The sequence below is a fragment of the Buteo buteo genome, chromosome 12, assembly GCF_964188355.1.
Source record: "Buteo buteo chromosome 12, bButBut1.hap1.1, whole genome shotgun sequence".
Taxonomy (NCBI): domain Eukaryota; kingdom Metazoa; phylum Chordata; class Aves; order Accipitriformes; family Accipitridae; genus Buteo; species Buteo buteo.
The window spans coordinates 20,978,806-21,006,382 of record NC_134182.1 but is presented as its reverse complement, the minus strand read 5'-3'; the positions used below and the strand labels follow the sequence as shown (position 1 = coordinate 21,006,382).

The following is a 27,577-nucleotide window of genomic DNA, read 5'->3' as shown; positions in this document are numbered from 1 at the left end:
TGTACCCTAAAAGACTAACAGACCCAATGAAACATCTGCAGAATTTTACTAAAGGACAAAAACATTCTTACATTTCCCTACTTGTGTTCTCAGATACAAAAGCTCTGTTTAAAATGAAGAATGTCCCAACACGATAAAGGTACCCAGAACAGGAAATTCCAGTGCAAATAGTTTAATTAATGCAAAATTGTAACCAACCGAAAAGTATTGAACAGTCATAAGTAGAGGGAAGACTACCAGCTCTGTCTATTATTATATTTGTAAAGACAAACCTACAAACATATATATGAATGTATCTATATTTATACACATATGCATATTATGAAGCAAAAATCTCTATTTCATAAAAATAGAATTTCTAATTTAAGTCTGTTCTTTGCAACAGGAAGAGGCAGTGAATTTGTGTCTTGGTGTATATTTTAATTTCTAGGTCTTGGTGTCCAGACCGAACACTTTCCCAAGCCAGGAAATATATTTCAAATTCCTTGGATGAGAAATATACAGAACCAGTTATTTTGAATTTAGAAAAAACTTGGGAGGAAAGTGACACACAAACACCTCTCATCTGTTTCTTGTCTGTGGGATCTGACCCAACTATTCAGATTGATTCCTTGGCTAGGAAGCTTAAATTGGGTATGAAAGTAATTATTCATTGTCATGTGTTGAGATACAGAAGGGTAATCTAAGTAATTTCAGATATTTTTTTTTCTGAAAAGTATTTCTTAAATAAAAGATGGTATGCTGAGAATCATTCTGTGTGCAGTTGGACAGTAACATTTTCAGTTCCTTTTTAATAAATTGTTAACATCCTTCCCAGTGGTGATACTTTTTAAATCCCTATCTGTTAGACAATATTTACTTTTTTTTTTTTTTTTTTTTAAATTCTGGCATGGTGACAATACTGCTTTCTTGTTTTAACTCTTAACTGCAAGCAATGTAAAAATCAGCAATCTGCTTACAAGATTACATCATAACAAAATTACCCACAAGATCTGCATTTTTATACTCTGGACTTTATGTCTACATTATATGGAAATTTTGAAAAATTGTGCATATAACCTGAGTTGGAAGTAGATACATATATTCACAGGCTGCCCAGGGAAGTGGTTGAGTTGCCATCCCTGGAGATATTTAAAAGATGTGTAGATGTGGCACTTAGGGACATGGTTTAGTGGTGGACTTGGAAGTGCTACATTAATGGTTGGACTTGATGATCTTAAAGGTCTTTTCCAACCTAAATGATTCTATGATTCTGTTATATTAGTCACATTAATTTGTTCACTAATGCAATATTACAGTTATGCATTGTGCTCATTTATATGGCTTCATTATCTACACTTAAAGAAAAATCTAGGTTCATATTTCAAATGCTGTGGCTTACTTCGTTAAAATTTGGCACAAATTCCCATAGACAATAATAATGTTAGTCACAGTCTTTCACTTCTACAAACACTGTAAATATTGTGGATGTATATTTTACTGTTATTTTACAAAGTTTTGATGTTTAGAAAAATTATACATAGTAGCATAATATGGTGAAGGAATTCTACTTTCATAAGTATATATTTTTGCATAAAAATGTCCTTAATTATGCTGTATTTATATCACTGGGTTTTTTTGACTGAATTGGAATTCTTGCGTTTTCTCAAGAATGTAAATTCATTAATCATAAATTGTCAAATATGTTGTAGAATGTCGGACCATCTCTATGGGTCAAGGACAAGAAGTTCATGCACGCAAAATCATACAGATGTCAATGCAACAGGTGGGGAAAAAAACACTGCAATATAAGTTGATTGTTTTAGTATTCTTTTACACCTCTTTTGCATGCAATCTTTAATATTTTGCACTTTCACCTTACTATCAGGCATATCTCAGGGTAGACAAGTCTCCTTGAGTGCCTGAACTTAAAAAAAATTCCACTGTGGGACATGCATGTGCCAGCGGAGTCCAAGTAAATACTTCTGGCAGCAGTGATATTGAGCAGCTTTGCAAAGGTAGCACGTTCCCTTCTTATCACTATGCTGTTAACCAAGGGTAAAATGTCCTAGTTCTATCCTGCAGGACTGTCATGGTTTAACCCCAGCCAGCAACTAAGCACCACGCAGCCGCTCACTCACTCCCCCCCACCCAGTGGGATGGGGGAGAAAATCGGAAAAAAGAAGTAAAACTCATGGGTTGAGATAAGAACGGTTTAATAGAACAGAAAAGAAGAAACTAATAATGATAATGATAACACTAATAAAATGACAACAGCAATAATGAAAGGATTGGAATGTACAAATGATGCGCAGTGCAATTGCCCACCACCCACCAATCGACACCCAGCTAGTCCCTGAGCAGTGATTCCCTGCCCCCCCTTCCCAGTTCCTATACTAGATGGGACGTCCCATGGTATGGAATACCCTGTTGGCCACTTTGGGTCAGGTGCCCTGGCTGTGTCCTGTGCCAACTTCTTGTGCCCCTCCAGCTTTCTTGCTGGCTGGGCATGAGAAGCTGAAAAATCCTTGACTATAGTCTAAACATCACTTAGCAACAACTGAAAACATCAGTGTTATCAACATTCTTCACATACTGAACTCAAAACACAGCACTGTACCAGCTACTAGGAAGACAGTTAACTCTATCCCAGCTGAAACCAGGACAAGGACTTACAGGTCCCATCTCTTTACTGGAAATTTTTTTATTATTATTTTTTTCCCCTGATAAGAGCTACCTAGATGTTGCATAATTTTTACTAGATAAAATGGTAAGTAGTGCACATATAGCTGAAAGCTGTAGATATAGAAGGATGCGCTGGCTCCTAATACGGCCTCACATTTTCCTCACATCTGTGCTAGTGAGAGGGTCTCTTGCTCACCAGCAATTGTTTCGGGTTCTTTGTTTCTTTAATTGCCAATCCTTTTGGCTTTGAGTCCCAAGGATGCCTAAGAATTTCAAAACAATATTTAAGTATTTTTCTTTTAAATATTGTAGTGTATTTTGTTATGGCAGATGATATTTTCAAACAGTAAACACATGAGAAGTCTAAGTAGCAGCTACAGAAAGATGGTAGTTGAAACCTCAAATACAACAGAAAAGTTACAATGTAAAGGTAGCACAGTCTCATCAGCTGAACACTTCAGAGTTGTGGACAGTGTTGCAAATGAAGACATACTGCCATAGTTGCCTGTAAACTCAAAATAGCAGGAATTAGTCTTATGCCAGTATTCTGAAGGCCTAGAATATCTCCAATAATAGAGACCAGAAGACTGCAAGAACTATATTAATAAATTAAACATATTTTTCACATGACCATAACCAACAGCTAGTCCTTACTAAACCAGGAGTACAGCACCACTTGTAGTATTCACCTAAATAAACCTGAGCTAACTTGTGTTCAGTAAAAGTTTTGATTGGTACGATATTACCTATTTGTTAACCAGTATATGCTTTCATACTGGTTGAGTGGGGAGTATTCACCAAAAGTTAGATAAAAAGTTAAAGATGGATTCATTATGATATTTAAAACTTAGGTACTCAGAATATATGACATCCATTAAATTCCCTGGGTCTCTGTCCTCACCCATTAGAGTTCTGGAAGCACAAACAGTGAAAATGAGGTCACAACATAGAACACTCTGCAAGAACAAATGTATTTTTGAGACTTGCAGGTCCATGATCGAGATCATTTCAGATTTCCATCTGAACTGGACAGTTCTTTTGTCACCTTATTCACTACTTAATCATAAGGAGATGTGGAAATGCTTTTTTAGATTTCTGCAAAGTCCTGTTCTCTTAATCTGATAGACTGAAATGCTTCAGAGCCTTTCCAGGTCTTCCTGTCTTTCATGCAAGAAAAAAAAAGGTCAGGCAATATCAGTTCAGGGAATTCCAATTGTATTATAGAATCAGAGAATCATAGAATAATTTGGGTTGGACGGGACCTTTAAAAGTCATCTAGTCCAACCCCCCTGCAATGAGTGGGCACATCTTCAACTAGAACGTTGCCTGCTATCTGTGAGATATCTTCATTTGAGGCAAACCCCTCCCCCCCCAAACCTCGTCAGATGATATTTATTCATTTGACCGTAGTATAGTCTGCTTTATTTGTGTTTTTCTATTATGGACATACATAATACTTGTATATGGCCTTTACTGCACACTTTCTAGACATTACTGTAATAATACAAGGTTCTCTAGCTAATGCATCCTTAGTTATGGAAGGTTCTCTATAATGTATCCCAGTAACTTCTCAAGTCCTACCAAATGTTGTGACACCAGTGCTAGAATATAGATGTACACCACTTTGGAAAAAAAGAAAAAAGACATCTCTTTATAGCAGGTGGCATTTTTTATGATGTGCAAATGCACGCATACATCTCTCATACATCTTTGTGTTCCTATGTCTAGAACGGTCATCATCAACTTCCAGTTCACTGGAATGGTGAAAATAGGGCATCCCTGCCTTTCTTTTGCCCTCAGTTAAAAGCACAAGGATACTCAAAACAGCATTCCAGTAGAGCTACTAGTAACAATTTCTGAACTAAATGCTTTGGTGTTGTACACATTTTACAGAGGGAGGGATATGCGAACATCAGATTTGAAAGAACGAAACAGAATTAGTGAATGTGAAGTCATATCTGGGTTTTTTTCCTACCTCTGGCCAGAGTATATAATGTGATTAAAACTGCTATGCTGTGTTACAGGTAGATAATTTTCAAAAACTGACCCTGATTCATCTGGAAATGTGACAAATTGATTAAAGATCTTCCTCAAAAAAGTGGTTCCCCACAAAAGAAGCAAAAAACCTCCTTCACTGAATCTTTTTTTTTTAATATCTATCAGTTCACCATAAATATTTCAATTATATTTTGTCACCAAATGTTATTTATTTCTTTTTAAATGAGTGAAAATAAAATTGCCAAAATTAATTTACAACCTGTAATGAAATCCACACATCACTGTTTAGAACTGATTAAATAATGTCCCATTTTAATATCAGGCTTCTGATTCACCAGCCTTCTAAAGTTATGCTATGAAAACTGATTGAATTTAAATTCATAAGCAGAAGTGCATTGAGATAATAGTCAAAATAGAGCTTTCATGCAATTTGAGAGTTGAATAACATCAAAATTAATATGTGGAAGTTGAATGTTACACAAATGCATTTATTGCAGATAAATTAACTGTAGTTGAAAAGTTTTAGAGTCTTGTTACCACGTCTTTACACTTACTTTAGATTATGTTATTAACAAATAAGTTTTTAAAAAGATATATTCCTTAGATTTCAACGGTTACTTTTCCATTCACATTCTTTTGGATCTGATGGCAGGATTGCTTATCACTGGCGTTTTGCTGGGAGAGGACAGGAATTACTTCTGTTTGCCACTAGGTAGCACTGATACTTTACTTAGAATATTGGCTCTGGTGATGTTATTTTCATTGTGAAGTGTAGGATGTGGAAATAACTTTTGGACTAACTTTTCCTATTTGCTTTAACTGTGCCAATATCATACCAAGTCAAATGATAATACATATTCAGGAACAGACCAAAAGTCAATAAAATAAAATTTAAAAAAAAAATTGCATGCAAGACCAAATTTGATTCTAATATAGACAGTTGGTTTTAGCATTATGAATAACTTATTCTAAATTGTATATGGTAATGGTTGATATTCTTATTTAGGGAGGCTGGGTGTTACTTCAGAATTGTCATCTTGGACTGGATTTCATGGATGAACTACTGGAGACTCTTCTTACTGCTGAAATACAGGATGAGACATTTCGAGTTTGGATAACTACTGAACCACATCCTAAATTCCCAATTACGCTGCTACAGGTTTGTTCAACTATTTAATTCAGGTACCTCATGCCATCAAAATGATTCAAAATAAGTGTGTAAAGGGAAATTAAATAAATGGGGAAAAATATCCAAAACCCCAGAAAAAATGAACTTACCTTACAAAGCAAATACCACTTTAAACAGAAAGGTTACTTACCAGTAACTGAAAGTTCTCAAAAATGCCTTATGTATGTGTGAGTTCACACTAATTCTGTACACAGAAACACTTGAATCAAAACTATCAGGCTTTCTCTGTATCCCTTTTTGCCCAACCAGATGCCTTGTGAACAGAGTAATGCCTGCAACTGCTCTTAGACTCTTCCAGATTTCCCTATCTGAAATAAAGGATAAAGGGGACAGAACACACAGGGACAGCACATCTCAAAGAACATCATCTACCAAGAAGTAACCTGTTTTTCTTTGGATAAACTATAAATGGTTGTTCTGTAGATCTCAAGGAGACATTTTTCATCAGTACAAGGAAAATTGCCTAAGCTCTTACAAAGTACATTTAAGTCATAATGTTAGTTAATACCTAGCGTAATAAGTGTGTGTTGACACTTCTGTGTTCATAGACTCCTTTCCTCTTAAAAACAGTGGGACTCTCCTTAGTGGTTCTCATTATCTCTAAATAAAAATAGATACATAGGATGTAAAGTGGGGGAAGGCTTCCTTTCTCAAATCAATCTAGGAGGCAACCTTCAGTAGGAAGGGTATGTCACCATAGAAAAACACTGCGTATGGAAAGCTAGCTCTACAGACCTACGTTCTCTTGTATTCTCTCAACAGAAGATGAAGTCATTCTGCATCTTCAAGGGGTTTACGAATAGTGGGGTGTATAAACATACAGTTTTGCTAAAAGTGAGAATAGAGAACTGAGAGGGTTGCTAAATAAATCTTCACTGCATTTATCTCAAATGTTTCACGTGTGATTTCCCAGTCCATAGTGTCACATTACCTGTTAAAATATTAACATATTCAGGGATTCCAGAAAATGAATAACTGACAAACCAAAGGTCAGCTCCTTCTCAGAAGAAAGGAGAGAATAATTTGCTTCTTTTTTTATGCAGAAAATTCATCAATAACTGATCAAGATATCCTCTGAAATGTGGAAAGACTGGTTAGCAAGTATTCCCATTCAGTCCAACACTCTAGTGTGTTCATGTGCAGATAGGTCCTTGCAGAAAACTGGAGCTCATCTCTGAGACAGCTTGCCTGGGCCCTGCAGCCCAGAAATAAATTTCTGAGACTGAAGTTGAAAAGTCATTCCTTAAAAATAATTGAAGTTCTTTACCACAAATATGGAGACAGTAAAACTGCCAGGTGAAGTACATATTCATGAGTGTCTTCCATTAAGCATCTTTCAGAAGTAGAAACAGTTCAGAGCCATGCTTGCACTCAGCCCATGGGCAGCCTGGCATTTACTGTTCTTTCGATACATGCTACCATGTTACCCAAGCCAGCCAGCAAGTACTTACTGTTGGAGCAGAAAAATACTTAGTTTTTATTTGGGTTCCTCCAGCACTTGAAAGTGTTTCTAGGAACAGAGATTCTGGTAAGGCCAGTCTGTGTCTAAACTAATAATAGATTCAAGTGTGACCTATGAACATTACCCAGCACTAAAATGCAATACTCCATAGGAGTAAGTAGTTACAACATTCTCTGACGTGAAAACCTGTGCTAACTAGCACTCTTCAAAATAATTTTCAGGTATGGTTTGACAATTAAAATTTGGTAGCAACTATTCCCATTAGGCAGTTTGCATGAAATTAAGGGGCTGTATTCTAAGGGGCTGTGGCAGTTTACTACTAGAAATGCAGATTCCATTCCTGCTGACCAGAGCACCCAGGAACATACTCAGATGAATCTAATTTACTGCTGAAGACATAGCCACAGAGTTCAGAGTAGCTACTGTGAACACAAAGATCTGATCTGAGGAGAGGTGAGATTTCTTTGTATTTACTGTGAAGTCCTGGGACCAGAAATACAACAGAGTTCTTGTCATCTACTCTGGAGAGTTCTCTTCCATCATTCAGTCATTGCATTAGGGATTGAGAACCATATGATGCCTTCTGAAAAGCATGAAAACTGCTTCCACATTGTAGATGAAAATTCTTAGATCCATGGACGAGTGTCAGTGATAGTTCTGACCAACATAAACCAAAGGTCTATGTTCAAAATTTTTTGTGGCCCAATCTAGTATACACTCCTTTTATGCAGTTGTTTATAGTAAAACTACATATCAACTTTGTATCTACAATGCTTCAGCTATTTACATTTTATTTATAACTAATAGTTGTGACGTTTTCTCATGTTGCTGTTTTTTGTTTCAGTAAACAAATCCAATTCCTTTATCTTTTTCACATGACAGATTGCTATAAAGTTCACAAATGAACCTCCCCAAGGTATACGTGCTGGATTGAAAAGAACATTTTCTGGAATTAATCAGGATCTGTTAGATGTTAGCAATATGCCTATGTGGAAACCTTTGCTTTACACTGTAGCTTTCCTGCATTCTACTGTTCAGGTATTTCTTATAAGGTTTGCAAATAGTGTTATAACATATGGAGTCACTTTAACAGAGGTTCCTGAAAATACACATTCTGATATTGACTGTAGCATCATGTTGCAGGGCTGAAGCTTTAATTTCTATAATCTGTATTTCAAGGTTCCTTATTCTCTTCATTGTTTTATAAATTTTACACAATTTTCATACTATGGGCATCTAGAATGAGTTTTTTTCTCATCTAACCTTAGGTGTCCAAAAGTTAGTTGCGTGGTGTAAGCGAAAAAGCTCTCACTGTAGTTATTAGTAATAGATAAGCACCCTGAAAAAGAAAATCAGCTTATTTGTCTTAGCCGTCTGTCTATAAAAGAGTGAATCATTGTCTAGAGATGTATCACTCTTTCTGTCCATTGATTTTAAAGGCAACCCAGATGCCTAGCTTAGAGTAGCTGTCTGCTTTCTAGATGGCTAAAATTAAATAAAATCTATCATTTAGCACCTTGTTTTTATCTATTTTATCTGTGTCAATGTGTTTTCTACATTAATTCCAATGCCAGTACAATGATATCTATACTTTGTACTTTAAAGACATATCTTTTGAGATCACAATAAATACCAACATTTTGAACTCTCTGAATACACCTTCTTGTCATCAAGGATCTCAAAATAGTTAAAACACTACTTAAGCCTTGGGCTCTGTTGAGCTGCTTTTATTTGCAGTGTAGCAAAGATGGAGAGAGAAGGACAGTTTGTTGGAGGTCCCTGTTTAGATACAGTATTCTGCATTATTTTCCTCCTTCTACCTTTTTATAAACAGCGAGAAAGTTGTTCTGTGTACTGCCTCAGGATTACACTGTTCATGTGGAACTAGAAGATCTGAGCTTATTCAACCATCAGTACTTTTAAAAACTATTAAAGCTATTCATCTGTTCAGAAAATTTATTTATGGATTGCTAATCAGCAAGCAATATATACATTGCCCTGCCTTTAAACTGACCAATTCCTAATATCCTTTGGTCACAAGATCACTATGATAAATGTAGCTTAAGAAGTAATTCAGAGAATTTGGTAGAAAACCATTGTACTTTTCTACCAGGGTGTTATTGGTTAATGCTGTCTCATCTGCTTATAAACAATACTTCATTTTGAAAAAATAAAAGGTTTATTTTCAATTCCAGTTCTTTTTAAATATTGTAGCTAAGGTACCTAAATGTTACTTACCTAGATGTCAAAGAGTGTCAGTCATTGTTGACCTGGTGATTTAAACTCTAATAAATATGTTATCACTTAGTTAATTTTAGAATGTCAGTATTACACTGTTTATTCATTTAATGAATGTCAGCATATTCAGCAATTTAATTCTTAACTTCTTCGATTAATTTGTTATATGTTCTGAAAAAAATCATTAAGCAATGTAGCTGTAGTGGCTGAAATAAAATTGTGAGAAATCTAATAGTGTTGAATATTTAAAATATTTGGGCTGCAGATTATATTCTCTTTTGTAGTCAACTGTTTTTCTGTTACTGCAAGTGTTACCATTTTATTTTCAAATATGTATGCAATAATAAATTTGAATAATTTTATTATTTATAACGTGGCAAACTTATAGTAAAGTTGTGAATTTTGAAAAAGGTATATTGAAAAAATACAGTGAAACAATAAGACAAAAGGGGCAACGTGGAAGCCTTTGGATAACTAAGCATTAATACAGGAAGTTGAAAAAGTACAACTATCATTAGTAGACAGTATATGTAGAAAAAAAAGAATGAAAAACTGCAGAACTCAGAATTGTTGAGTGTGCTGAGAATGCAGAAATTTTGCAATCCTTTAAATTAATTACTTAATATAAAAATCTAATCATCCACACAGACATGGGACATTTCAAACCTATGGCTGATCCATTGATTAGTGAAGGTAGCAATAAATTATTCTGTTGCTTTTTCTATAAATATTTATCCCTCATGGTGTAACTTAACAATAAACTTTGTTTATTACTGATGTGTACAAGGCATGTAGCAGTTTCCTAGGCTAGCTTTCTTCTTCAGTTCAATTCTTTACTCCATTATTACTATTATTATTGAACTTTAATAATGAAACAAAATTATATGTCTTTGCATAAACATATTTGGTTTTAATTGTATTCCTAAGGAACGACGCAAGTTTGGGCCTTTGGGTTGGAATATTCCCTATGAATTTAACTCAGCAGACTTTACAGCCAGTGTTCAGTTTATACAAAATCACCTAGATGAATGTGACATCAAGAAGGTGAATACTAAAATTTGCATACAGTATATTTAATTGCTTTGTACAACATCTGTTTTTTCTTCATGTTACTATTTATAATAGTTTATTCATTGCTATTCTTTCAGTGCAGCTTCTAATGATCAAAGTTCCAGATTCTCTGTAAGACAGTCAAGCTGAAATATTTTGTGGGCTATCATCCATGTAAAAATATGTAATAGTTACGAACTTCAGAATTTCATCTTGGTTTCTTTCAATACCTTATCTAAATTATTAAGAGGTTTATACAATATCTGTTTTGGAAAGGGAGCTAAAATATTTACAGAGTTTGGCAGAGCCAATCAAACTTCTCTATGGCTGCCATTTGGTCTTCTACTATTTATCAGGGAATAATGTAATAGAATAGCTATTCCTTGCAAAGCAGCACTTTGCCAATAGTAAGATAAGAAACTGGGGGAAGAGCAAACAAAAGAAGAAAGAGGAGAGGCAGCAGCAGGTGAGAATGATTTCAGGTCAACCAAGAAATAATGAGATACATTTCTAATAGCAGGATCAAGCTCAACTCTACTATAAAATTATAGGGCTGAGCTCAGAAAATACTTTAGAAAAAAAGTATTATTTTTTTCTTCCAACAATGATCTTTTCAGCTTACATTGCAGAGCCTTATGAACTTCAGATGATACTGAAATTACAGGCTGGATACCTTCTTACATGTTGTAACTACAGTCTCATTTACTTTACTTGCATCCAGGGGATATCATGGAACACAGTATGCTACATGATTGGAGAAGTACAATATGGAGGCCGAGTCACAGATGACTTTGATAAACGTCTTCTTAATTGCTTTGCAAGGGTAGGAGATCTTGAAAACACAGTTATTTATCATTTTTATTGGCAGCTGCAATACAGATATCAGAAGACCTTTCTGCTGAATGTGCACTTCTCCACCAGTTCATAAGACTCTTCAGAGTAAAATTAATTTTTCAAGACATCTTTCTTCGGCAGTGAGGTTCTTCCCCTTGGTTTCTCTCTAGTGAGGAGCAAAAACTATTAAAAAGACTTAGCTGGAACTCAAACTTAGAACACATAACTCTTAATGATTTACTCGTGTATTCAAGTAACATTAGATATAGTCGCTAAAATAAGAACCCTAATGCTCCAAGAATAAAAATGAGATTAAAAAAATCTAAGTAGCAAAGTAATTGTGTTTTTTTCCCCTCTGGATTTTTCACAGGTGTGGTTTAATGAAAAGATGTTTGACAGCACTTTCTGTTTTTACACTGGGTATAAAATTCCCGTGTGCAAAACTGTGGAACAGTATTTTGAATACATCCAGTCACTCCCTGCCATGGACAGCCCAAAGGTCTTTGGTCTCCATCCTAATGCTGATATTATGTAAGTAGGTCTCCACATATTGAAAACAGAGACCCTTTCTTTTAGTATTTGGAAACACATCCCTATGAAATGCTTAGGTAAAGTATATTTTCCACAGGAAACCTAGGATTCATGTGAATTTCACTATTGAAGTGGAACACCTGATGTGCATGGTTATGAATGCAGTATCTACAGCTACATTTTACATATTCTTTTAAAGCAGTTGGAATTCTTATTACTTACTCTTTGTGGTTTTAGAATTTTTTTTTTAAATTTGAAAGCATTATAAAACTTTTATATGAACATGATACAAGTTCTACACAGTTCAACCAGAGAAAGTTTCTAATGTTTGCATTCTGTTCCAAGTAGTACATTATTTTTCTGTGCACACTCAATAAATGACTCTCTCAATTGTCATTTGGTTTACAAGCATGCCTTTGGATGTAACTACAATCTTTTGTTGTCATCAGTCCTGCCATTTCTATTATTTAAAAGAGGCTTTTTAACTGCACCATGTACTAACTCCATTTAAAATTTTATCTTTGACTTAATTCACTTTTTCATTCCAAATAATGTGTGTAACAGCTTGGCTTTTATTTCCTTCAAATGTTATATGCCCTGTGAAAGGATATGAGTCATCTTCATATTTTTTTCACTGAAGTTCTTAATAATTCTGCCATAAATTATTGCATTTTCATTATGTCCATATTCATTATTTCTTAACAGTTTTTTGTATTTTTTAAACAAAACAGATGTTATTCAAATGCCCAACTGCTGTGGAAACCTAATATCTTCTAACATTTTTGGACAAAACAGTAATTTCCCACAATTTTTCAGTCTCAAATTTGAGAGGCTGATGCCATATCAAAAGCCCAGTTTTCTAAGCATGCTGTGAGAACAGTACAGTTTTATTGTCAACTCTGCCTAGCACCTACCATTGTAAATATATACTTCTGAAGAAAAGAACCTAAGAGTAGATTCTGTTTCAAGTCATTTTCTGATACTTGCAAGACATCCCTTCCAGAACTGATTAAAGAAAAGCCAAGATTTAACAGAGAACTAAACAAAGTCCTGAGGAAAGACACACTTTGGATCCAAAATTAGGCTTGCAGGAGGGCTAATTTAGAGGAGGAAACTTGAGACTAACCATGTTGGGGGAGCTTTAGTGAGTAGGAACAGCTCTTTAATTTCTCTGTAGTACTGAGTTTTTCTTCCACTTGGTACATCAGCATATTCCTGCTACTTTAGTCCTTCTGAAGATTTTTCTTTGTAAGTATTTCTTTAGAGTTTGGGGAAAATGTTCAACAGTTTCATGCTTTTTTCCATGACTTATCACGGTCTGTTATAGGCAACTATGCACATATATTGTCTGTCTGAATTTCATCTTTGACACAGACCAAATAGATTAACATCTCATACATTATAAAAAGTTGCATTCAAATTCTCCTTAAAATATCCTATCAAGTCATCTCAGAGTATGCAGAAGGCTGACTGCTAGAATTGGAATCCTGAGACAGCCAGGACCTCTCCATGTTACTATTACTGAGGACAAGAAAAACCTTATCTCTCACTAATTTAGTGGGACAGTTTTCCAGTTCAGCCAAAAGCTCAATCCGTTGGTTCCAACTGAATGTCAATACTTTCATCCACTTGGGATTAACACCTGAAGTCATTGTGACTGATTTTAACTTGCCCTATGAATCTTAGGCTCAGCAAAGGCAACATAGTTAACAAGTACCTGAGCAGGCAAGGAATATTCTCACAATCTTCTGTCACAACCTGTTCTCCAATTGGTTTCATACTGAAGCCTTAAATCTAACTAAATTTTTGTAAAGCTGCTTCAAACTGTTATTAACCAACTGAAGATAGAGCAGAATCTTCCATTGTCCCTTGGTGAATGTAAGGTTTTAAATACCATGTTGCAATAGATATTGCTGTTTCCTACACAAAGCCAAGGTAATGTTTCTCTCAAACTGCATTTATTTTTAGTTTTAACTTCCAGTACAGAAAATTCCTGATGGCACAGACTTCAGCTATCAAACTATGATAGGTTGTTGAATCCAAACTCTGTGTAAGAAAATATTCTGAATAATACTTTTCTGAGCAAATCAAAATCCATAGAAAATTCCTTTTTTTTTTCTTCTTATTACACAATTTGCTTTGCAATATTGCTTCAGGAAAAACCTATAAACAGATATAAAGTGCTTTATCTTACTCACTTTTAGGCAACATTGACACTGTAAATGAGATTCATTTAATGTTGCTTTAGCTTCTTTTACGGTTATCCAAGACTTCCTTTACTGTGATAGAGAAAAATAGATCCTTGTAAAGTGCAATTCCTCTGATCACAAAGCAGGCATCTAAAATACATGAGCTGAATCATGCTTCTTTGCATTACCTATAAGGGCAATCTAGATAAACAGCTGTTATGTAGGCATCTACGCTTAGATGTCTAAATGTGATCAGGGACACTCCATTGTGTATATCTGATTTCCTTCCCAGGAACATGGTACTTCCTCTACAAACCTGTGCAATCTTTTTTTCATTATTGTTTGCATCTGTACTTCAACATTTTGTTTGCGATGTAAAGGAAAGTCAGGTTTTGCAAAGCCTAGAAAAATTTTGTTTCAGGGTGTCTTTTACATGTCCTGTGTCCAACTGTTACATGAATGAAATTTCTTGTTTCTATTTTCTCCTCACTTCCACACTGGAATATTATTTTTAATTATGTATACATCGAGATGCAACTTTTTTCTATTTTTATTTACAACAAAAGTTGTTTTGTTCAAACTGCTATTGCTATTCATGTTTATTTCGTTATACAAGATTCAGATGATAATTTCTCCTCTCCAGAAGATTCCTAGCTTGTGTCACTGAAGAATGGAATATTACTTACCTTTTATTCTGCTCCTTTGAGGTTATTTTTCAAAAACTGTTCTCTGCTTTTCCCCAAAGTTTGCATATTGCCTTCTTTTTTGAATTGTTTCTATTTTTGTTTAGATTTGGAGAAAGACCATTCATTTTGATATTTCTGTAATATTTTATAATTTAACTGATGTAATAATCATGGGACCTATTCCTTCCACATAGAATAGTCTGACAACAGCATTGGAAAAACAGTACTTGCAGTGTGAAGAAGAAGGTTCACTTCTCTCTTATCACTAGTTGTTAGATCAGCGAGACCCGGAGTACGGGTTACAACCATGAGTATGTCATCCAAATTAGGAATGAAGCCATGAGTCCAAGAGAAATTTGATTTTATCCAACTTTTCTGCTCATATGTGGTCTTGAATAAATCTGTCATTCTTTAAATGGGGTCATAAATGGAAAAAAGCTTGAGAGTTTTGAATTTAAAGTCAAGGGTTATTAAAAACAATGAAAAGTCCCACCATTCTTAGATTCAGAAGCGGAAATTATATCCTCTGAGAAGCAAATTGCCAGTAGGATTTTTTCTATTTTTTCTGATTTATAGTCTTTATAATTGCATCCACAAACAGTTTATGTTGAAATGCTGCAGTATCCAGCTTCTGTAGTCTTGCAATACCATCCCCAAAGCTTAGATGCTTTAGGAGTTTATGTGTTCTAGCCTGTGGCACAATCCTTGGTTTCATGTCTTATGTAGTTATGTATGACAAAGTAATAGAAGGAGATGGGTGTTGTATGAAGGTTGAAAAGTAAAAATTACATGCAAAATTATGCTTTGAGTCAGTATAAGTTTATGTTCTGTGTCAGACTCATGCTGTATGTTCCTTATGTAGCTGATTCCATAAGGTAAAAGTAGGCAAAGCCAGCACTGCAGTACCAACACATACACTGTTATGTTTTCTTTCTTACTGCCTCTCATAGCTCTATGCCACTAGATAGCATTGTAACAAAAGTACTCCTATAATTCTGCTTGTGTTGAAGGACTGATGTGGTCTACTATCTTTTACCATCAAATGCCACATGAATTTAATTCACTTTTTTATATTGACTCAGAACATAAATTTACATTAGTACTGCCCATGCTGTACTATGGAATAGAAGGTTTTAATCTCCAACATTGTAAATCTAGCAGCTTTTATCATTAATGCTGAAATACCTCAAAGCAGAATGAATTTACTTATCAATAAAGGGGCAGCTTGCAGAGTTATGCCTCCACCTTTTCGTTCTTCTGCATTCCACTTTTAAGAAGTAACTAACTGAGGGAAATATTCTTCCTTGTTACAAAACTTTCGTTGCTTCTTCCCAGCAAATAGCTGTTTAGAAGTCCTTATCAGGCATATGCCATTTTCTTCCCTTTCCTCAGAATACCTAGAAATCGTATGATAGGTTTTTCTGCCATCTCACATTCTCAGTTTGCAGAACTCCTTCTAAGCCCTGAATTAGAAAAACAGCAAGTGTAGAGGTAACAGGGTGTGTAGAGGGAATTTCATATTCTTTACAACCATGGAAAACCAAATGTTGTTCACAATCAGTGTGTTCAGCTTGGTGCAGGATGCAAAGGAAAACAATTTCTGTTGGGAGTTTTGATTTAACCTGATGACACAGCATGTTTTTTCTCAACTTTCAAGATGTGTGTTCTACAAAGTATCATTTAACTATTAAAATATCCTATGTAATTTGTAACTTATTTCTTATCCTCTCAGATACCAAAGTAATACAGCAGCTGATGTTCTAGATACTATTACCAATATTCAGCCTAAAGAAAGTGATGCAGGACCTGGAGAAACTCGTGAAGCAATTGTTTATCGTTTAGCTGAAGACATGCTAGAGAAACTTCCTCCAGATTACATACCTCATGAGGCAAGCTAATCTTATTTGTTTTCTTACTGTTCTCTCTGTTGAGTTTTCACATAAGACATTCCAAAAAAGAAACCCTGAACTGTAAAGAAAGTTCATATGGCTTGTAGCAGATTTAAGCAAGAACCAACATCTTTATCGCTATCAGTGTGAATCAATATGAGTTTTTTTTATTTAAAATAAAGACATTTAACAATTGATCATGGAGATATGTGATGGAGACTATGCTTGGATTTCCAAAGCTGCATGTGAAAACATGGAAAAACATTAGCCTTGACATTTTGTGACAGCAGTCTCCTGTGCCTTCTGGGTGAAGTCCTATTCTAGCAAAATCATGAGTAATTGGGTAGCATCAGACAAAAAACAAAAGTAAAAATAAAACCTGCAACAGTTTTAAGGGGGTAAATGTTAGTTAAATAATGTGAAGTACAAGTCTGCTATTCACTTTTCTGAACACAAGTTAAGATATCGTATATAACAACATTTCAACAATTCAGATTTAACTGAATTCCTTCTGTGTTCCTATATTTTAGGTAAAAGCTCATTTAATTAAAATAGGACTACTTAATTCTATGAATATTTTTCTTCGGCAAGAAATTGACCGAATGCAAAAAGTGATCACAATACTTCGCAACAGTTTGAATGATCTTAAATTAGCCATAGAAGGAACTATTGTTATGAGCGAGGCAAGTAAAGCATATTTACTATGTATGGAATACTATATTTTAAAATATTACCTTGATTGCTTTAGTTCATGTATTGTAATTTCATTCCTTCAGAATTTGAGAGATGCACTTGATAATATGTATGATGCTCGAATTCCTCAAGAATGGAAAAGAGTATCTTGGGATTCTTCAACACTTGGCTTCTGGTTTACTGAACTTTTGGAAAGAAATACTCAATTCTCTACTTGGATATATGAAGGAAGACCAAATGTGTTTTGGATAACCGGATTCTTTAATCCACAAGGTAAGGGTACTGAAAAGACTTGAGTAATAATGTATTTAATCATAATTTAATGGTTTTAACTACATATCTAATTTAATATTACACATAGAAAAGATGTTTTAGAATTCAAGATGATAAATGGCTTCAAAAAAGAGATTAAAGTCATGTGAAACAGGTCCAATGGTAGCAATAAACATGACTGTCCAAACTTAACCTTCAGGTTGAGAGGTCCCTAAACTCCAGATTACCAGAATCCAGAAGAACATAGATGGGAAAGAATTTATGTGTCATTTTGCCTGTTGTAATATTATTTCATTAAGCATCTGCTTTTGTCTAGTGTCAGAGACAGGATGCTTGTACAGATGGTCTTTTAGTCTGACCCATAAACACAGGTTTTATATTACAAGAAGGAAAACATGTAGTTAACAAAAAAAATGCTTTATCTGGTTGACATATTGAAGTATGATATGATACAGCTTCTAAAGAAAATACACTTAATGGTAATGATACAGCTTTTAAAGAAAATATTCTTTTCCTGTGGTTTCAAACTGTTTAACTCATTCCAAACTATAAAACTGCAAGTATGGAAGAGCTTTAATCTAGAGCAAGGTATTATTTATATGCTGTACAGTAGCAACAGAAAGACTTTTTTTACAGTAAGAGCAATGATTCACTAGAACAACCTCCCAGGGACATGGTAGAGTCCCTGTTGCTGGAGGTTTTCAAGATGCAGTTGGACAGGGTGCTAGATAATCTCATCTAGGCTCCCCTTCCCAGAAAGGTTGGACCGGGTGATCTTTTGAGCTCTCTTCCAACCTAGGGTGTTCTATGATTCTATGAACATGCAACCATATCAGAATTTATCGCAGTTACCTATCTTTCACAGAGAATCACCAAACTGCAGTTTTCACAGTGTTTCTCTTTCACAGGTTATTTAATGAACAGTTTGTTCAAATTCATGAAAGATATACTGCAAAGTACAAGTAAACATTATCTATCATTACCTGTTATAGCTCGATATTTTTATCATTCATAGGAAAGAAGAAGAAAAACAAATTGTAACCATCTCCAAGAGTAACAAAACCTGTTACCTTATGAGATGCATGTTCATAGAAGAATCTCATTTAGCCTACACAACTGCCCATACAAAATTCTCATGGGAAACTTCTATGTAATGTAAGCTATGAGGTGGTTTTTTTCATTAGGATTAACGTCTGAAATACTTGAATATTTTATAAGTTATCTTCACTTTGTGATGCTTCTATTCTTACTGGTCTTTCTGTGACCAGGACTGTAAAAAGTACTAATGTCAAAGTCTTTTTTGGAGTTGCTCTTATAAACAGTTGAGGTGCCTGGAGCACATCCAAATTATCATTAAAAGACGGTATTGAGATGCCAGTCAAAACATCATTCCATTTGTATCATAAATGGCACAGCGGGTAAGCATACTGATCTCTGGTGATTCAAGAGCAGCACTCATGGTGGTGTAGAAGATGATAATGGACCAGATTCTTTTGACCAACAAAAATATTTAGCCTAATAGCAAACAAACCTGAGACACAGACGGTCTTGAACTTGATTGCTTCAACCTCTGTGTTCCAAAAAATTGTCCTGTAGATGGAGAAAGAAGTCTGCTAAGCGCAAAAGTTGTGCTACGGCTAGGGGTGAGGTAAGTATAGTTACTGTATTCGTAATACTGCTCACCAGGAAATGCTAGGTAAATCAAATCATACAGTAAAATTTAAAAATTGACTGGTGTGAGGCAAATCAGAAATTGGACTATGCTCTGCTGCCATTGCAGGAAAATCTAGACTGATTGCACTGGTGAATCAAGCTCTAAATCTACCAGCTTTGGCAAATACATTATAGTGTTAAAACGTGAGGAGTGCATTTAAACCTGTTGTAATTTTTTAGCATTACCAGTGTTTGTCTCCTATAAATTATCATTATTAATGGTGGTACAACATTCCATTCAGTAGACATGGTACTTGGAATGAACAGGCTTATGAAAAACCAAATATAATATTATAGAGATAAAATTAACTTTTAGCAAAATTTAGAAGCCTAAATAACACTGTTTTATTTTTATCAGAATATATAGTGTTTGAGAAATGAATACATGTTCATTTCAAGTACTACATTAACTGTATTTATATCACCTATGAATATTTTAGCTGTGACAAATATCTTAGCTTCTAGTTGGCTTTGGCCTAATTAGCATGTTAAACCACTTCTTAAATCTAAAAATGCTGTCTTTTACTGCATGCCTATGTACTTTCATTATTTCCCCCATCTGGTCAGTATTTCATTTGGTGGTTTCTCCTCCTTGTAGATACTTTGACAGCCCACAAAACACTAGTCTTCTTTTCCTTTATGCCCTATCAAGAAGGAACTGATGCCTTTTCATCTTTAAGTCTTTACAGTAATCACTCTTAAGTATGCAGTCCTCTATTGTTAAATTTTCTGTCTTCGCCTCAATCTCTTTGACAACTCCAAGTAGTTCTTCATCTGGTAGCATAAAATAGCAGCTATTGGGTTTTTGGTGAGTGCATTGTCATCTTCTGAGACACTTACACAGAAGCAACCAGGTATTTGCTACAAGTGTTTCATTTTTGTAGCTTTTCCCTTTGTAATATATCCAAACCTCTTGGCTGCCCAGATGTTTGTCATCTTGTGCTTATGCTCTTCAGCCCTTTACCTCTCAAACCTTTTTTATTGGAAATCTCTGTAAAGTCTGTTCAAAACAATACTCAAAATATCACCTAACTTGCTCCTTGTGTCATCCTCTACCTTCATTTCTGTCTAGGACTCCATTTTCTTCACTAAAAAAACATACATTTTTCATCCTCTGTAGGCACTGCCTTGTCTAGATTCAGACACACCTTTTCTGCTTTCCATCAGTGAAATTTATTTTATTTTGCTACTTCTTTCATAAAAAAAAATTGCCTTTTTCCTACATTGCCTTTACATCAATACCAGCTCACAAAATTGATATCTTGTCTGTGTTCAAATTCCTTCTTGAAACACACCTCTACCGTGGATCCTGTAGTTGATTGCCTAATGATAATTTGTAAGTCAGTATCCTGAGCAAATATTTGTTAACTGAATACATCAGTAGCAAAAAACCCTGTATATTATTTTATGTGCTGTTTAAAAATATTTTTCTCAGTGAATGCATTCTGTGCCGCTTCTGTCATTTGTTCCTATTTTGGCCCAAAGCAAAGTTTGCTATCATTACTCAGGGGGCTCATTTTCAATAGAACTCTGAATATCTGTCTCTAACATTCAGTGCAGAACCATGCAGATACCTGAGCAAGATGTTTTTTGTCATGTGAGATAGATACTAAATCTCGGGCTTAATTTCTCAAGGATTCCTGACAGCAATGAGACAAGAAGCAACTCGAGCGCATAAAGGCTGGGCTTTAGATACAGTTACAATACATAATGAAGTGCTGAAGCAAAACAAAGAAGAAATCACAGCACCTCCTTCTGTATGTATGACATGCAAAGATATTTCAGTATTTATATTGTCTTCACCTCACTGTTTTTGCTCAGCATAGAAGATAAAAAGTATGAATATTATTTATTTTTTTTTTATTTTGCAGTTACAAAAATATTTTATTAAAAGAACCATTTCATTGTACCACCTCTTGATTTTTGGAATTTATAGCAAACTTTAGATCAAATTTTATAGTGTACAGACTTTATTAAACAACTTCTATTGCCATCCCTTTCAGTAGCATTATATTCTGAAAAAGGGTGATATTATAGTTTAAAACTAAATAGTTTGAGAAGATTCAATGTCAGATATTTTTTACTACAAATCATACATTCTTTTTAATGTTTTAAGCTAATTCCTCATTTTACAAAACAGGTGCTTTATTTTGTGTGATGTATCTGTTTACTCTCCACACAGGAAGGAGTATATATCTATGGATTATACTTGGAAGGTGCAGGCTGGGACAGACGAAATAGCAAACTCATTGAATCTACACCAAAGATTCTTTTTGTCCAGCTGCCTGTGGTGCATATATTTGCTGTTAATACAACCAGTCCTAAAGATCCCAAGCTCTATGTTTGTCCTCTTTACAAGAAGCCCAAGAGAACAGATCTGAACTATATTACCGTGATCTATTTAAGGACAGTAGTGTCTCCAGACCACTGGATATTGAGAGGAGTGGCTCTCCTGTGTGACATCAAGTAAATTGCTTTTCATACCATAACAGAAAGAGAATATATGGCATATGTAACCAATCACATGTGTAATTCTTCTACTGCTTTTTATTTGGTGGCCATTGATCCTTATATTAGAACTTTCATTTCAGTCTTGGCTTAATGATTTTTTTTTCTCTGCTTCCAGTAAATTCAGTTTGTCATGGCTATTTGGTGATTGTTTTAAAGTAAAGTTTTCAAAATAAGTTCACTGATTGTAGTCTTTGATGCTTCTATTATATTACTTTAAAAAAGGAATATTTACTTTAATAATAGAATTAATGTAAAATAAAATGTTGTTAAACCTTAAAAAAAAGAAAAACTTAGCCTTTTCTCATTCTTTTTCTCATATACAGCTTTTAGCTTGTGTTTCAGTGACATATGATGACAACAGAAGACAATACAGAACATAATAAAATTTAAGTTCTCCTAGATACAAGTTCTAAAATTTTCTTGGATTCTGCATGATACATACATTATTTTCTTTGACTCTGCAGGAAAGGTTTAAGACAGAAAAGTATATTTCATCCATATTTTTTGCTTGGGGTTTCTCAGGGTTCATTTGTTCTTGTTAAACTACATACATTAAGCAAAACTACACCAGGAATGTTTGTGTCTGGAATACCTGACAGAGACCAGTACGTTCTCTGTCCAGTTTAGCTGCATAGGAACATAGCTACAGAAGTAGAACAGTGCCAACTACTTAATATGGATGGTTTTGTAATTAAAATAGAGAACCAGATTATCCACAAGTACAACTATTTTCCTGCATCTCATCTTAGCTCTAAAATATAGGCTGGAATCCTTGGAGTGGCTATCACAGCATTATTCTGTGATAAACCTGATAAACATCCATGAATTTTCCAGACATAATTAGTATTAAACTAATTCTATGCATGTCATACTAAACAAGATATGCAGTCTACAGTATCTCTTTAATAATCTGCATAAAATTTGTTTTTCCTTCAGATAACTTTATTTGGCAACACAGGTTTTCACTTACACCCTATGATTGGCCTATGTTCTTTCTTCTGCAGTTTAAGAGTGATCAAATGCATCTGTTGTGGCAAAGTGCAGCTACTACTTGATGAAGTCCTGGAGCTTCTGATAGGATGGTAAAAGGGTTAGAGAATTCCTTGAGTGAGAATCCTACAGCTTTCTGTTGGAAGTCAGCATCCCAGGATATTCTCTTGCAGAAACGCTGTGGCATATAGGAAATAACAATACATAGACACAAAATGATGAGCAGAGTAATGAAAAGGAAGATCTCCAAGTGCAATTAAGTAAAACTTTTCTTATGTCTCTCTTCTGTGCACTTTGTTAGATCCAAATAAAACAAACCAGCTAAGGTGTTAGATAAAAATACACAGAAATTGTAAAAGTTAAAAGTTGTACCACAGAACTACATTTGCAAAGGAGGAAAAAAAAAAAAATCTGACTGTGCAATTGCAAGAGATTTTGCTCCAAGTAATCAAAAAAATAACAGTACTTGTGGTGGGTGGAACCTGACCAGCAGCTAAGTACCTGCCCAGTTGCTTGTTCACTCTCCCCTGTGCCAGCAGGATGGGGGAAAGAATTGGAGGAGCAGAAGCTGAAAACACATGGGTTGAGGTGAAGACAGTTCAATAAGTGAAGCAAAGCTGCACACACAAGCAAAGCAAATTAAGGAATTTATTTACTGCTTCCCACTCGCAGGCAGATGTTTAGCCTCTTCCTGAGAAGAAGGGCTTCAGCACACATAATGATCATTTGGGAAGGCAAATGCAATAAGCCCAAATGTCTCCCTTCCTTCTCTTTCCCCAAGCCTTTGGTGCTGAACATGACATCATATGGTATGGAATATCCCTTTGGATAGTTTGGGTCAGCTGTCCTGGCTTTTTCCCCTCCCACATTCTTGCACATTCCTAGTCTACTTGCTGCAGGGGCAGAGAGGGAAAAAGTTCATATCCAAAAAAACAGCGCAACAACTATAGTGTATTCATTCCTGAAGTTCTTTTCCTGGTCTGGCCTTTCAGCTTAATTACAATGGGGAAACAACGTGTAACCCTGTGAATGCCTCCACAGGTGGAAGATGTGCATTGCCACATTTACAAGTGAAAGTCTCTACGGGGAAAAAAACAGGGAAGGCACAAATTAATACTGTGCTGAGTTACATAACTTACACTGAAGAGGATTTTATTCTCCATCCTGCATAATATCAAGAATAGAGATTAATAGTATAGAATCATAGAATCATTTAGGTTGGAAAAGACCTTCAAGATCATCAAGTCCAACCATCATCCATGCCCACTAAACCATGTTATGGAGTACCTTGTCTACGTGCTTTTTGAATACCTCCAGGGATGGTGACTCCACCACTTCCCTGGCAACCTGTTCCAATGCCTGACAACCCTTTCAGTAAAGAAATTTTTCCTAATATCCAACCTAAATCTCCCCTGCTGCAACTTGAGGCCATTTCCTCTCGTCCTATTCCAGCCACCTCACTACAACCTCCTTTCAGGTAGTTGTAGACAGCGATAAGGTCTCCCCTCAGCCTCCTCTTCTCCAGACTAAACAAGCCCAGTTGCCTCAGCCGCTCCTCATAAGACTTGTGCTCCAGGCCCCTCACCAACTTGGTCGCCCTTCTCTGGACATGCTCCAGCACCTCAATGTCTTTCCTGTAGTGAGGGGCCCAAAACTGAACACAGTACTTGATGAGCGGCCTCACTAGTGCCAAGTACAGGGGAACAACCACCTCCCTGCTCCTGCTGGCCACACTGTTTCTGATGCAGGCCAGGATGTTGTTGGCCGCCTTGGCCACCTGGGCACACTGCTGGCTCATATTCAGCCGGCTGTCAACCAGCACCCCCAGGTCTTTCTCTGCTGGGCAGCTTTCCAGCCACTCTTCCCCAAGCCTGTAGCGCTGCATGGGGTTGTTGTGACCGAAGTGCAGGACCTGGCACTTGGCCTTGTTGAACTTCATACAACTGGCCTTGGCCCATTGATCCAGCCTGTCCAGATCCCTCTGTAGAGCCTTCCTAACCTTGAGCAGATCAACCCTCCCTCCCAACTTGGTGTTATCCACAAACTTGCTGAGGGTGCACTCGATCCCCTCGTCCAGATCACTGATAAAGATATTAAACAGAACTGGTCCCAAAACTGAGCCCTGGGGAACACCACTTGTGACCTGCTGCCAACTGGATTTCACCCCATTCACCACAACCCTCTGGGCTCGTCCATCCAGCCAGTTTTTCACCCAGCGAAGAGTACACTTGTCCAAGCCATGAGACACCAGCTTCTCAAGGAGTATGCCATGAGAGACAGTGTCAAAGGCCTTGCTGAAATCAAGGAAGATAACACCCACAGCCTTTCCCTCATCCACTAGGCGGGTCACCTGGTCATAGAAGGAGATCAGGTTGGTCAAGCACGACCTGCCTTTTCATAAACCCATGTTGACTGGGCCTGATCCCCTTCTTATCCTGGACTTGCTATGTGAGTGCTCTTAAGACAAACTGTTCCATAATCTTCCCCAGTACCGAGGTCAGGCTGACAGGCCTGTAGTTCCCCGGATCCTCCCTCCGACCCTTCTTGTAAATGGGCGTCACATTGGCAAGCCTCCAGTCCTCTGGGACCTCCCCTGTGGACCAGGATTGCTGATAAATGATGGAGCGTGGCTTGGCAAGCTCCTCCGCCAGCTCCCTCAGTACTCTTGGAAGGATCCTATCTGGTCCCATAGACTTGTGAGTGTCCAGATGGCATAGGAGGTCATTAACTATTTCCTCCTGGATTAAGGGGGGTATATTTTGCTCTCCGTCCTTGCCTTCCAGCTCAGGGGGCAGAGTACCCTGAGGATAACTGGTCTCCCTATTAAAGACTGAGGCAAAGAAGGCATTAAGTACCTTGGCCTTTCGTCATCTCTGGTTGCTACATTCCCTTCTGTATCCATTAAAGGATAGATATTCTCAGGATTCTTTTTACTGTTAACATATTTGTAAAAACATTTTTTGTTGTATTTTACGGTAGTGGCCAGATTGAGTTCTAGCTGAGCTCTTGCCTTTCTAATTTCCTCTCTGCATGACCTAACAAGATCCCTGTACTCTTCCTGAGTTGCCTGTCCTTTCTTCCAAAGATGGTAAACAAAGATGGTATATTGTTGATCTCAACTATTTCATATATGCATCAGATTCTTGAGAGCACCTCTGTCTTCTGTTTGTCAGAGTCGGAGTCCAATCACTATTTCCCATCTTCTCTAAGCCTGTCTAGGGGTTTGTTCCATTCTGTTTCCTCAATACCATGGATTAGCTCATTACTTCCAGGTTACAATGTATGTTAATTTCCATACAGTTTTTCAGTTAGTTTGTGGAAATAATCTATGTTTTGTGACCACAACAATCTACTATGTATTCATAAGGCTCCTTTTTTCTCTCTGCATGCTTTAAGAATATTCATGAAGTATTTTTCTGTCCTAGTCATATGTGGGATAGTATTCTTACACTTAATTTGTTTACAGACAGCTCTTCAAACAACTAATGAGGTGCAGTTAATTATTTGAATCACCATAAATTGTTCCTTCCAACTGCTGTAATCTATAGGAGTTCAAGACCTCAGTTCAAGACCTTTCACTCCCTGGAATGCTCTATACATACAGCATATTGTAACAAGCATTCAAATTCCTACATTAACTCTAACATAGTTTTTTTCAAGTTACTGATCAAGTTACTTCCTGAACCTTTTTATGCTCATTTGACATTCAAGATACTGTTGTTCAAGTTGTGAGACAGTATTGTGGGGCCTGAATTGACAAAGACAAGAATGCTGTGTCAGCAAAACACAAATATTTAACAGATTATCAAAAAAACCTGGATTATCCATTACGAATGCTTGAAATATGACATTTAACTAGTCTCTCTGACAGCAGGGGCCTAACTCATGAAGATCTGTGTTTGAGAATGTAAAGAACATGTCCAGAATTAGATTAGAAGGGTGCATCCATAGTCTGTATTATTCATTCCTCGCTCTTTGGAACTATCACCCAGAAGGATTTTCCTACCCACTTCCTCTGATTTTCAGAGGTAAGTTCAAGCGGGTGAGACAAAGGAAGGCACGTCTTTCTCACTGCTTTAGAGTGGACACATTAATTGGGAGTGATTGATCTGCCAGTATGTCAAGATACTCACTTTTCACTTTTCGAGTGATTGTTCTTAGGTGGTGATTCATGAGAAGTCTGGAGCATGGCTGTATGATGAGCTTTTATATATATATTTTATATATATATATATAAAATGGGTAGAATGGGTAGAGTTAATAAAAACTATGGAAAAGAGCTTGCAAATGGGTGGGGTGGGGGGTGTGTGGCACGTGGACAGATGGATTTGTTTTCTGGTCAGGTTGCTAAATCTCACAAAACCACTGATTGGAATGAGTTTGTTCCAAGAAGATAACATTTCAGCTAAACTTTAACTTAAAAGGTTTGTTAATTCCACAGAATAATTTTCTTCACCCACACCCTCTGTTTCTGCCTCTAGATTCTGGTTGATTGTAACTAAAGTTTGTTCAGCAGAGATTCAGAATATTCATATGTTATGGAAAGACCTACAGTTTTCTTGTTCAGTAATCTCATTCACTGACCATATCTATTCTTAGTATTTAAACTAATTCATTATTTTTTGATAGTCTGGAAGAACATTGGCAGGAGTATGTAAGTGTAATTC

The 27,577-nt window shown here is 36.1% G+C and overlaps 1 protein-coding gene across 1 annotated transcript in view; it reads left to right on the top strand.

The window, feature by feature from the left end:
* DNAH8 (dynein axonemal heavy chain 8) overlaps window positions 1–21,879 on the top strand; it is a 148,147-nt gene extending 126,268 nt beyond the window's left edge. Inside the window, exons 79-90 of the mRNA XM_075042037.1 lie at window positions 431–633; window positions 1,692–1,765; window positions 5,669–5,821; window positions 8,196–8,351; window positions 10,479–10,595; window positions 11,323–11,424; window positions 11,806–11,966; window positions 16,574–16,730; window positions 17,261–17,413; window positions 17,507–17,696; window positions 21,045–21,166; window positions 21,592–21,879. Coding sequence (XP_074898138.1) covers window positions 431–633; window positions 1,692–1,765; window positions 5,669–5,821; window positions 8,196–8,351; window positions 10,479–10,595; window positions 11,323–11,424; window positions 11,806–11,966; window positions 16,574–16,730; window positions 17,261–17,413; window positions 17,507–17,696; window positions 21,045–21,166; window positions 21,592–21,879 — 1,876 coding nt within the window. The remainder of the gene's footprint in view (window positions 1–430; window positions 634–1,691; window positions 1,766–5,668; window positions 5,822–8,195; window positions 8,352–10,478; window positions 10,596–11,322; window positions 11,425–11,805; window positions 11,967–16,573; window positions 16,731–17,260; window positions 17,414–17,506; window positions 17,697–21,044; window positions 21,167–21,591) is intronic.
* The last annotated feature ends 5,698 nt before the right edge of the window (window positions 21,880–27,577 follow it).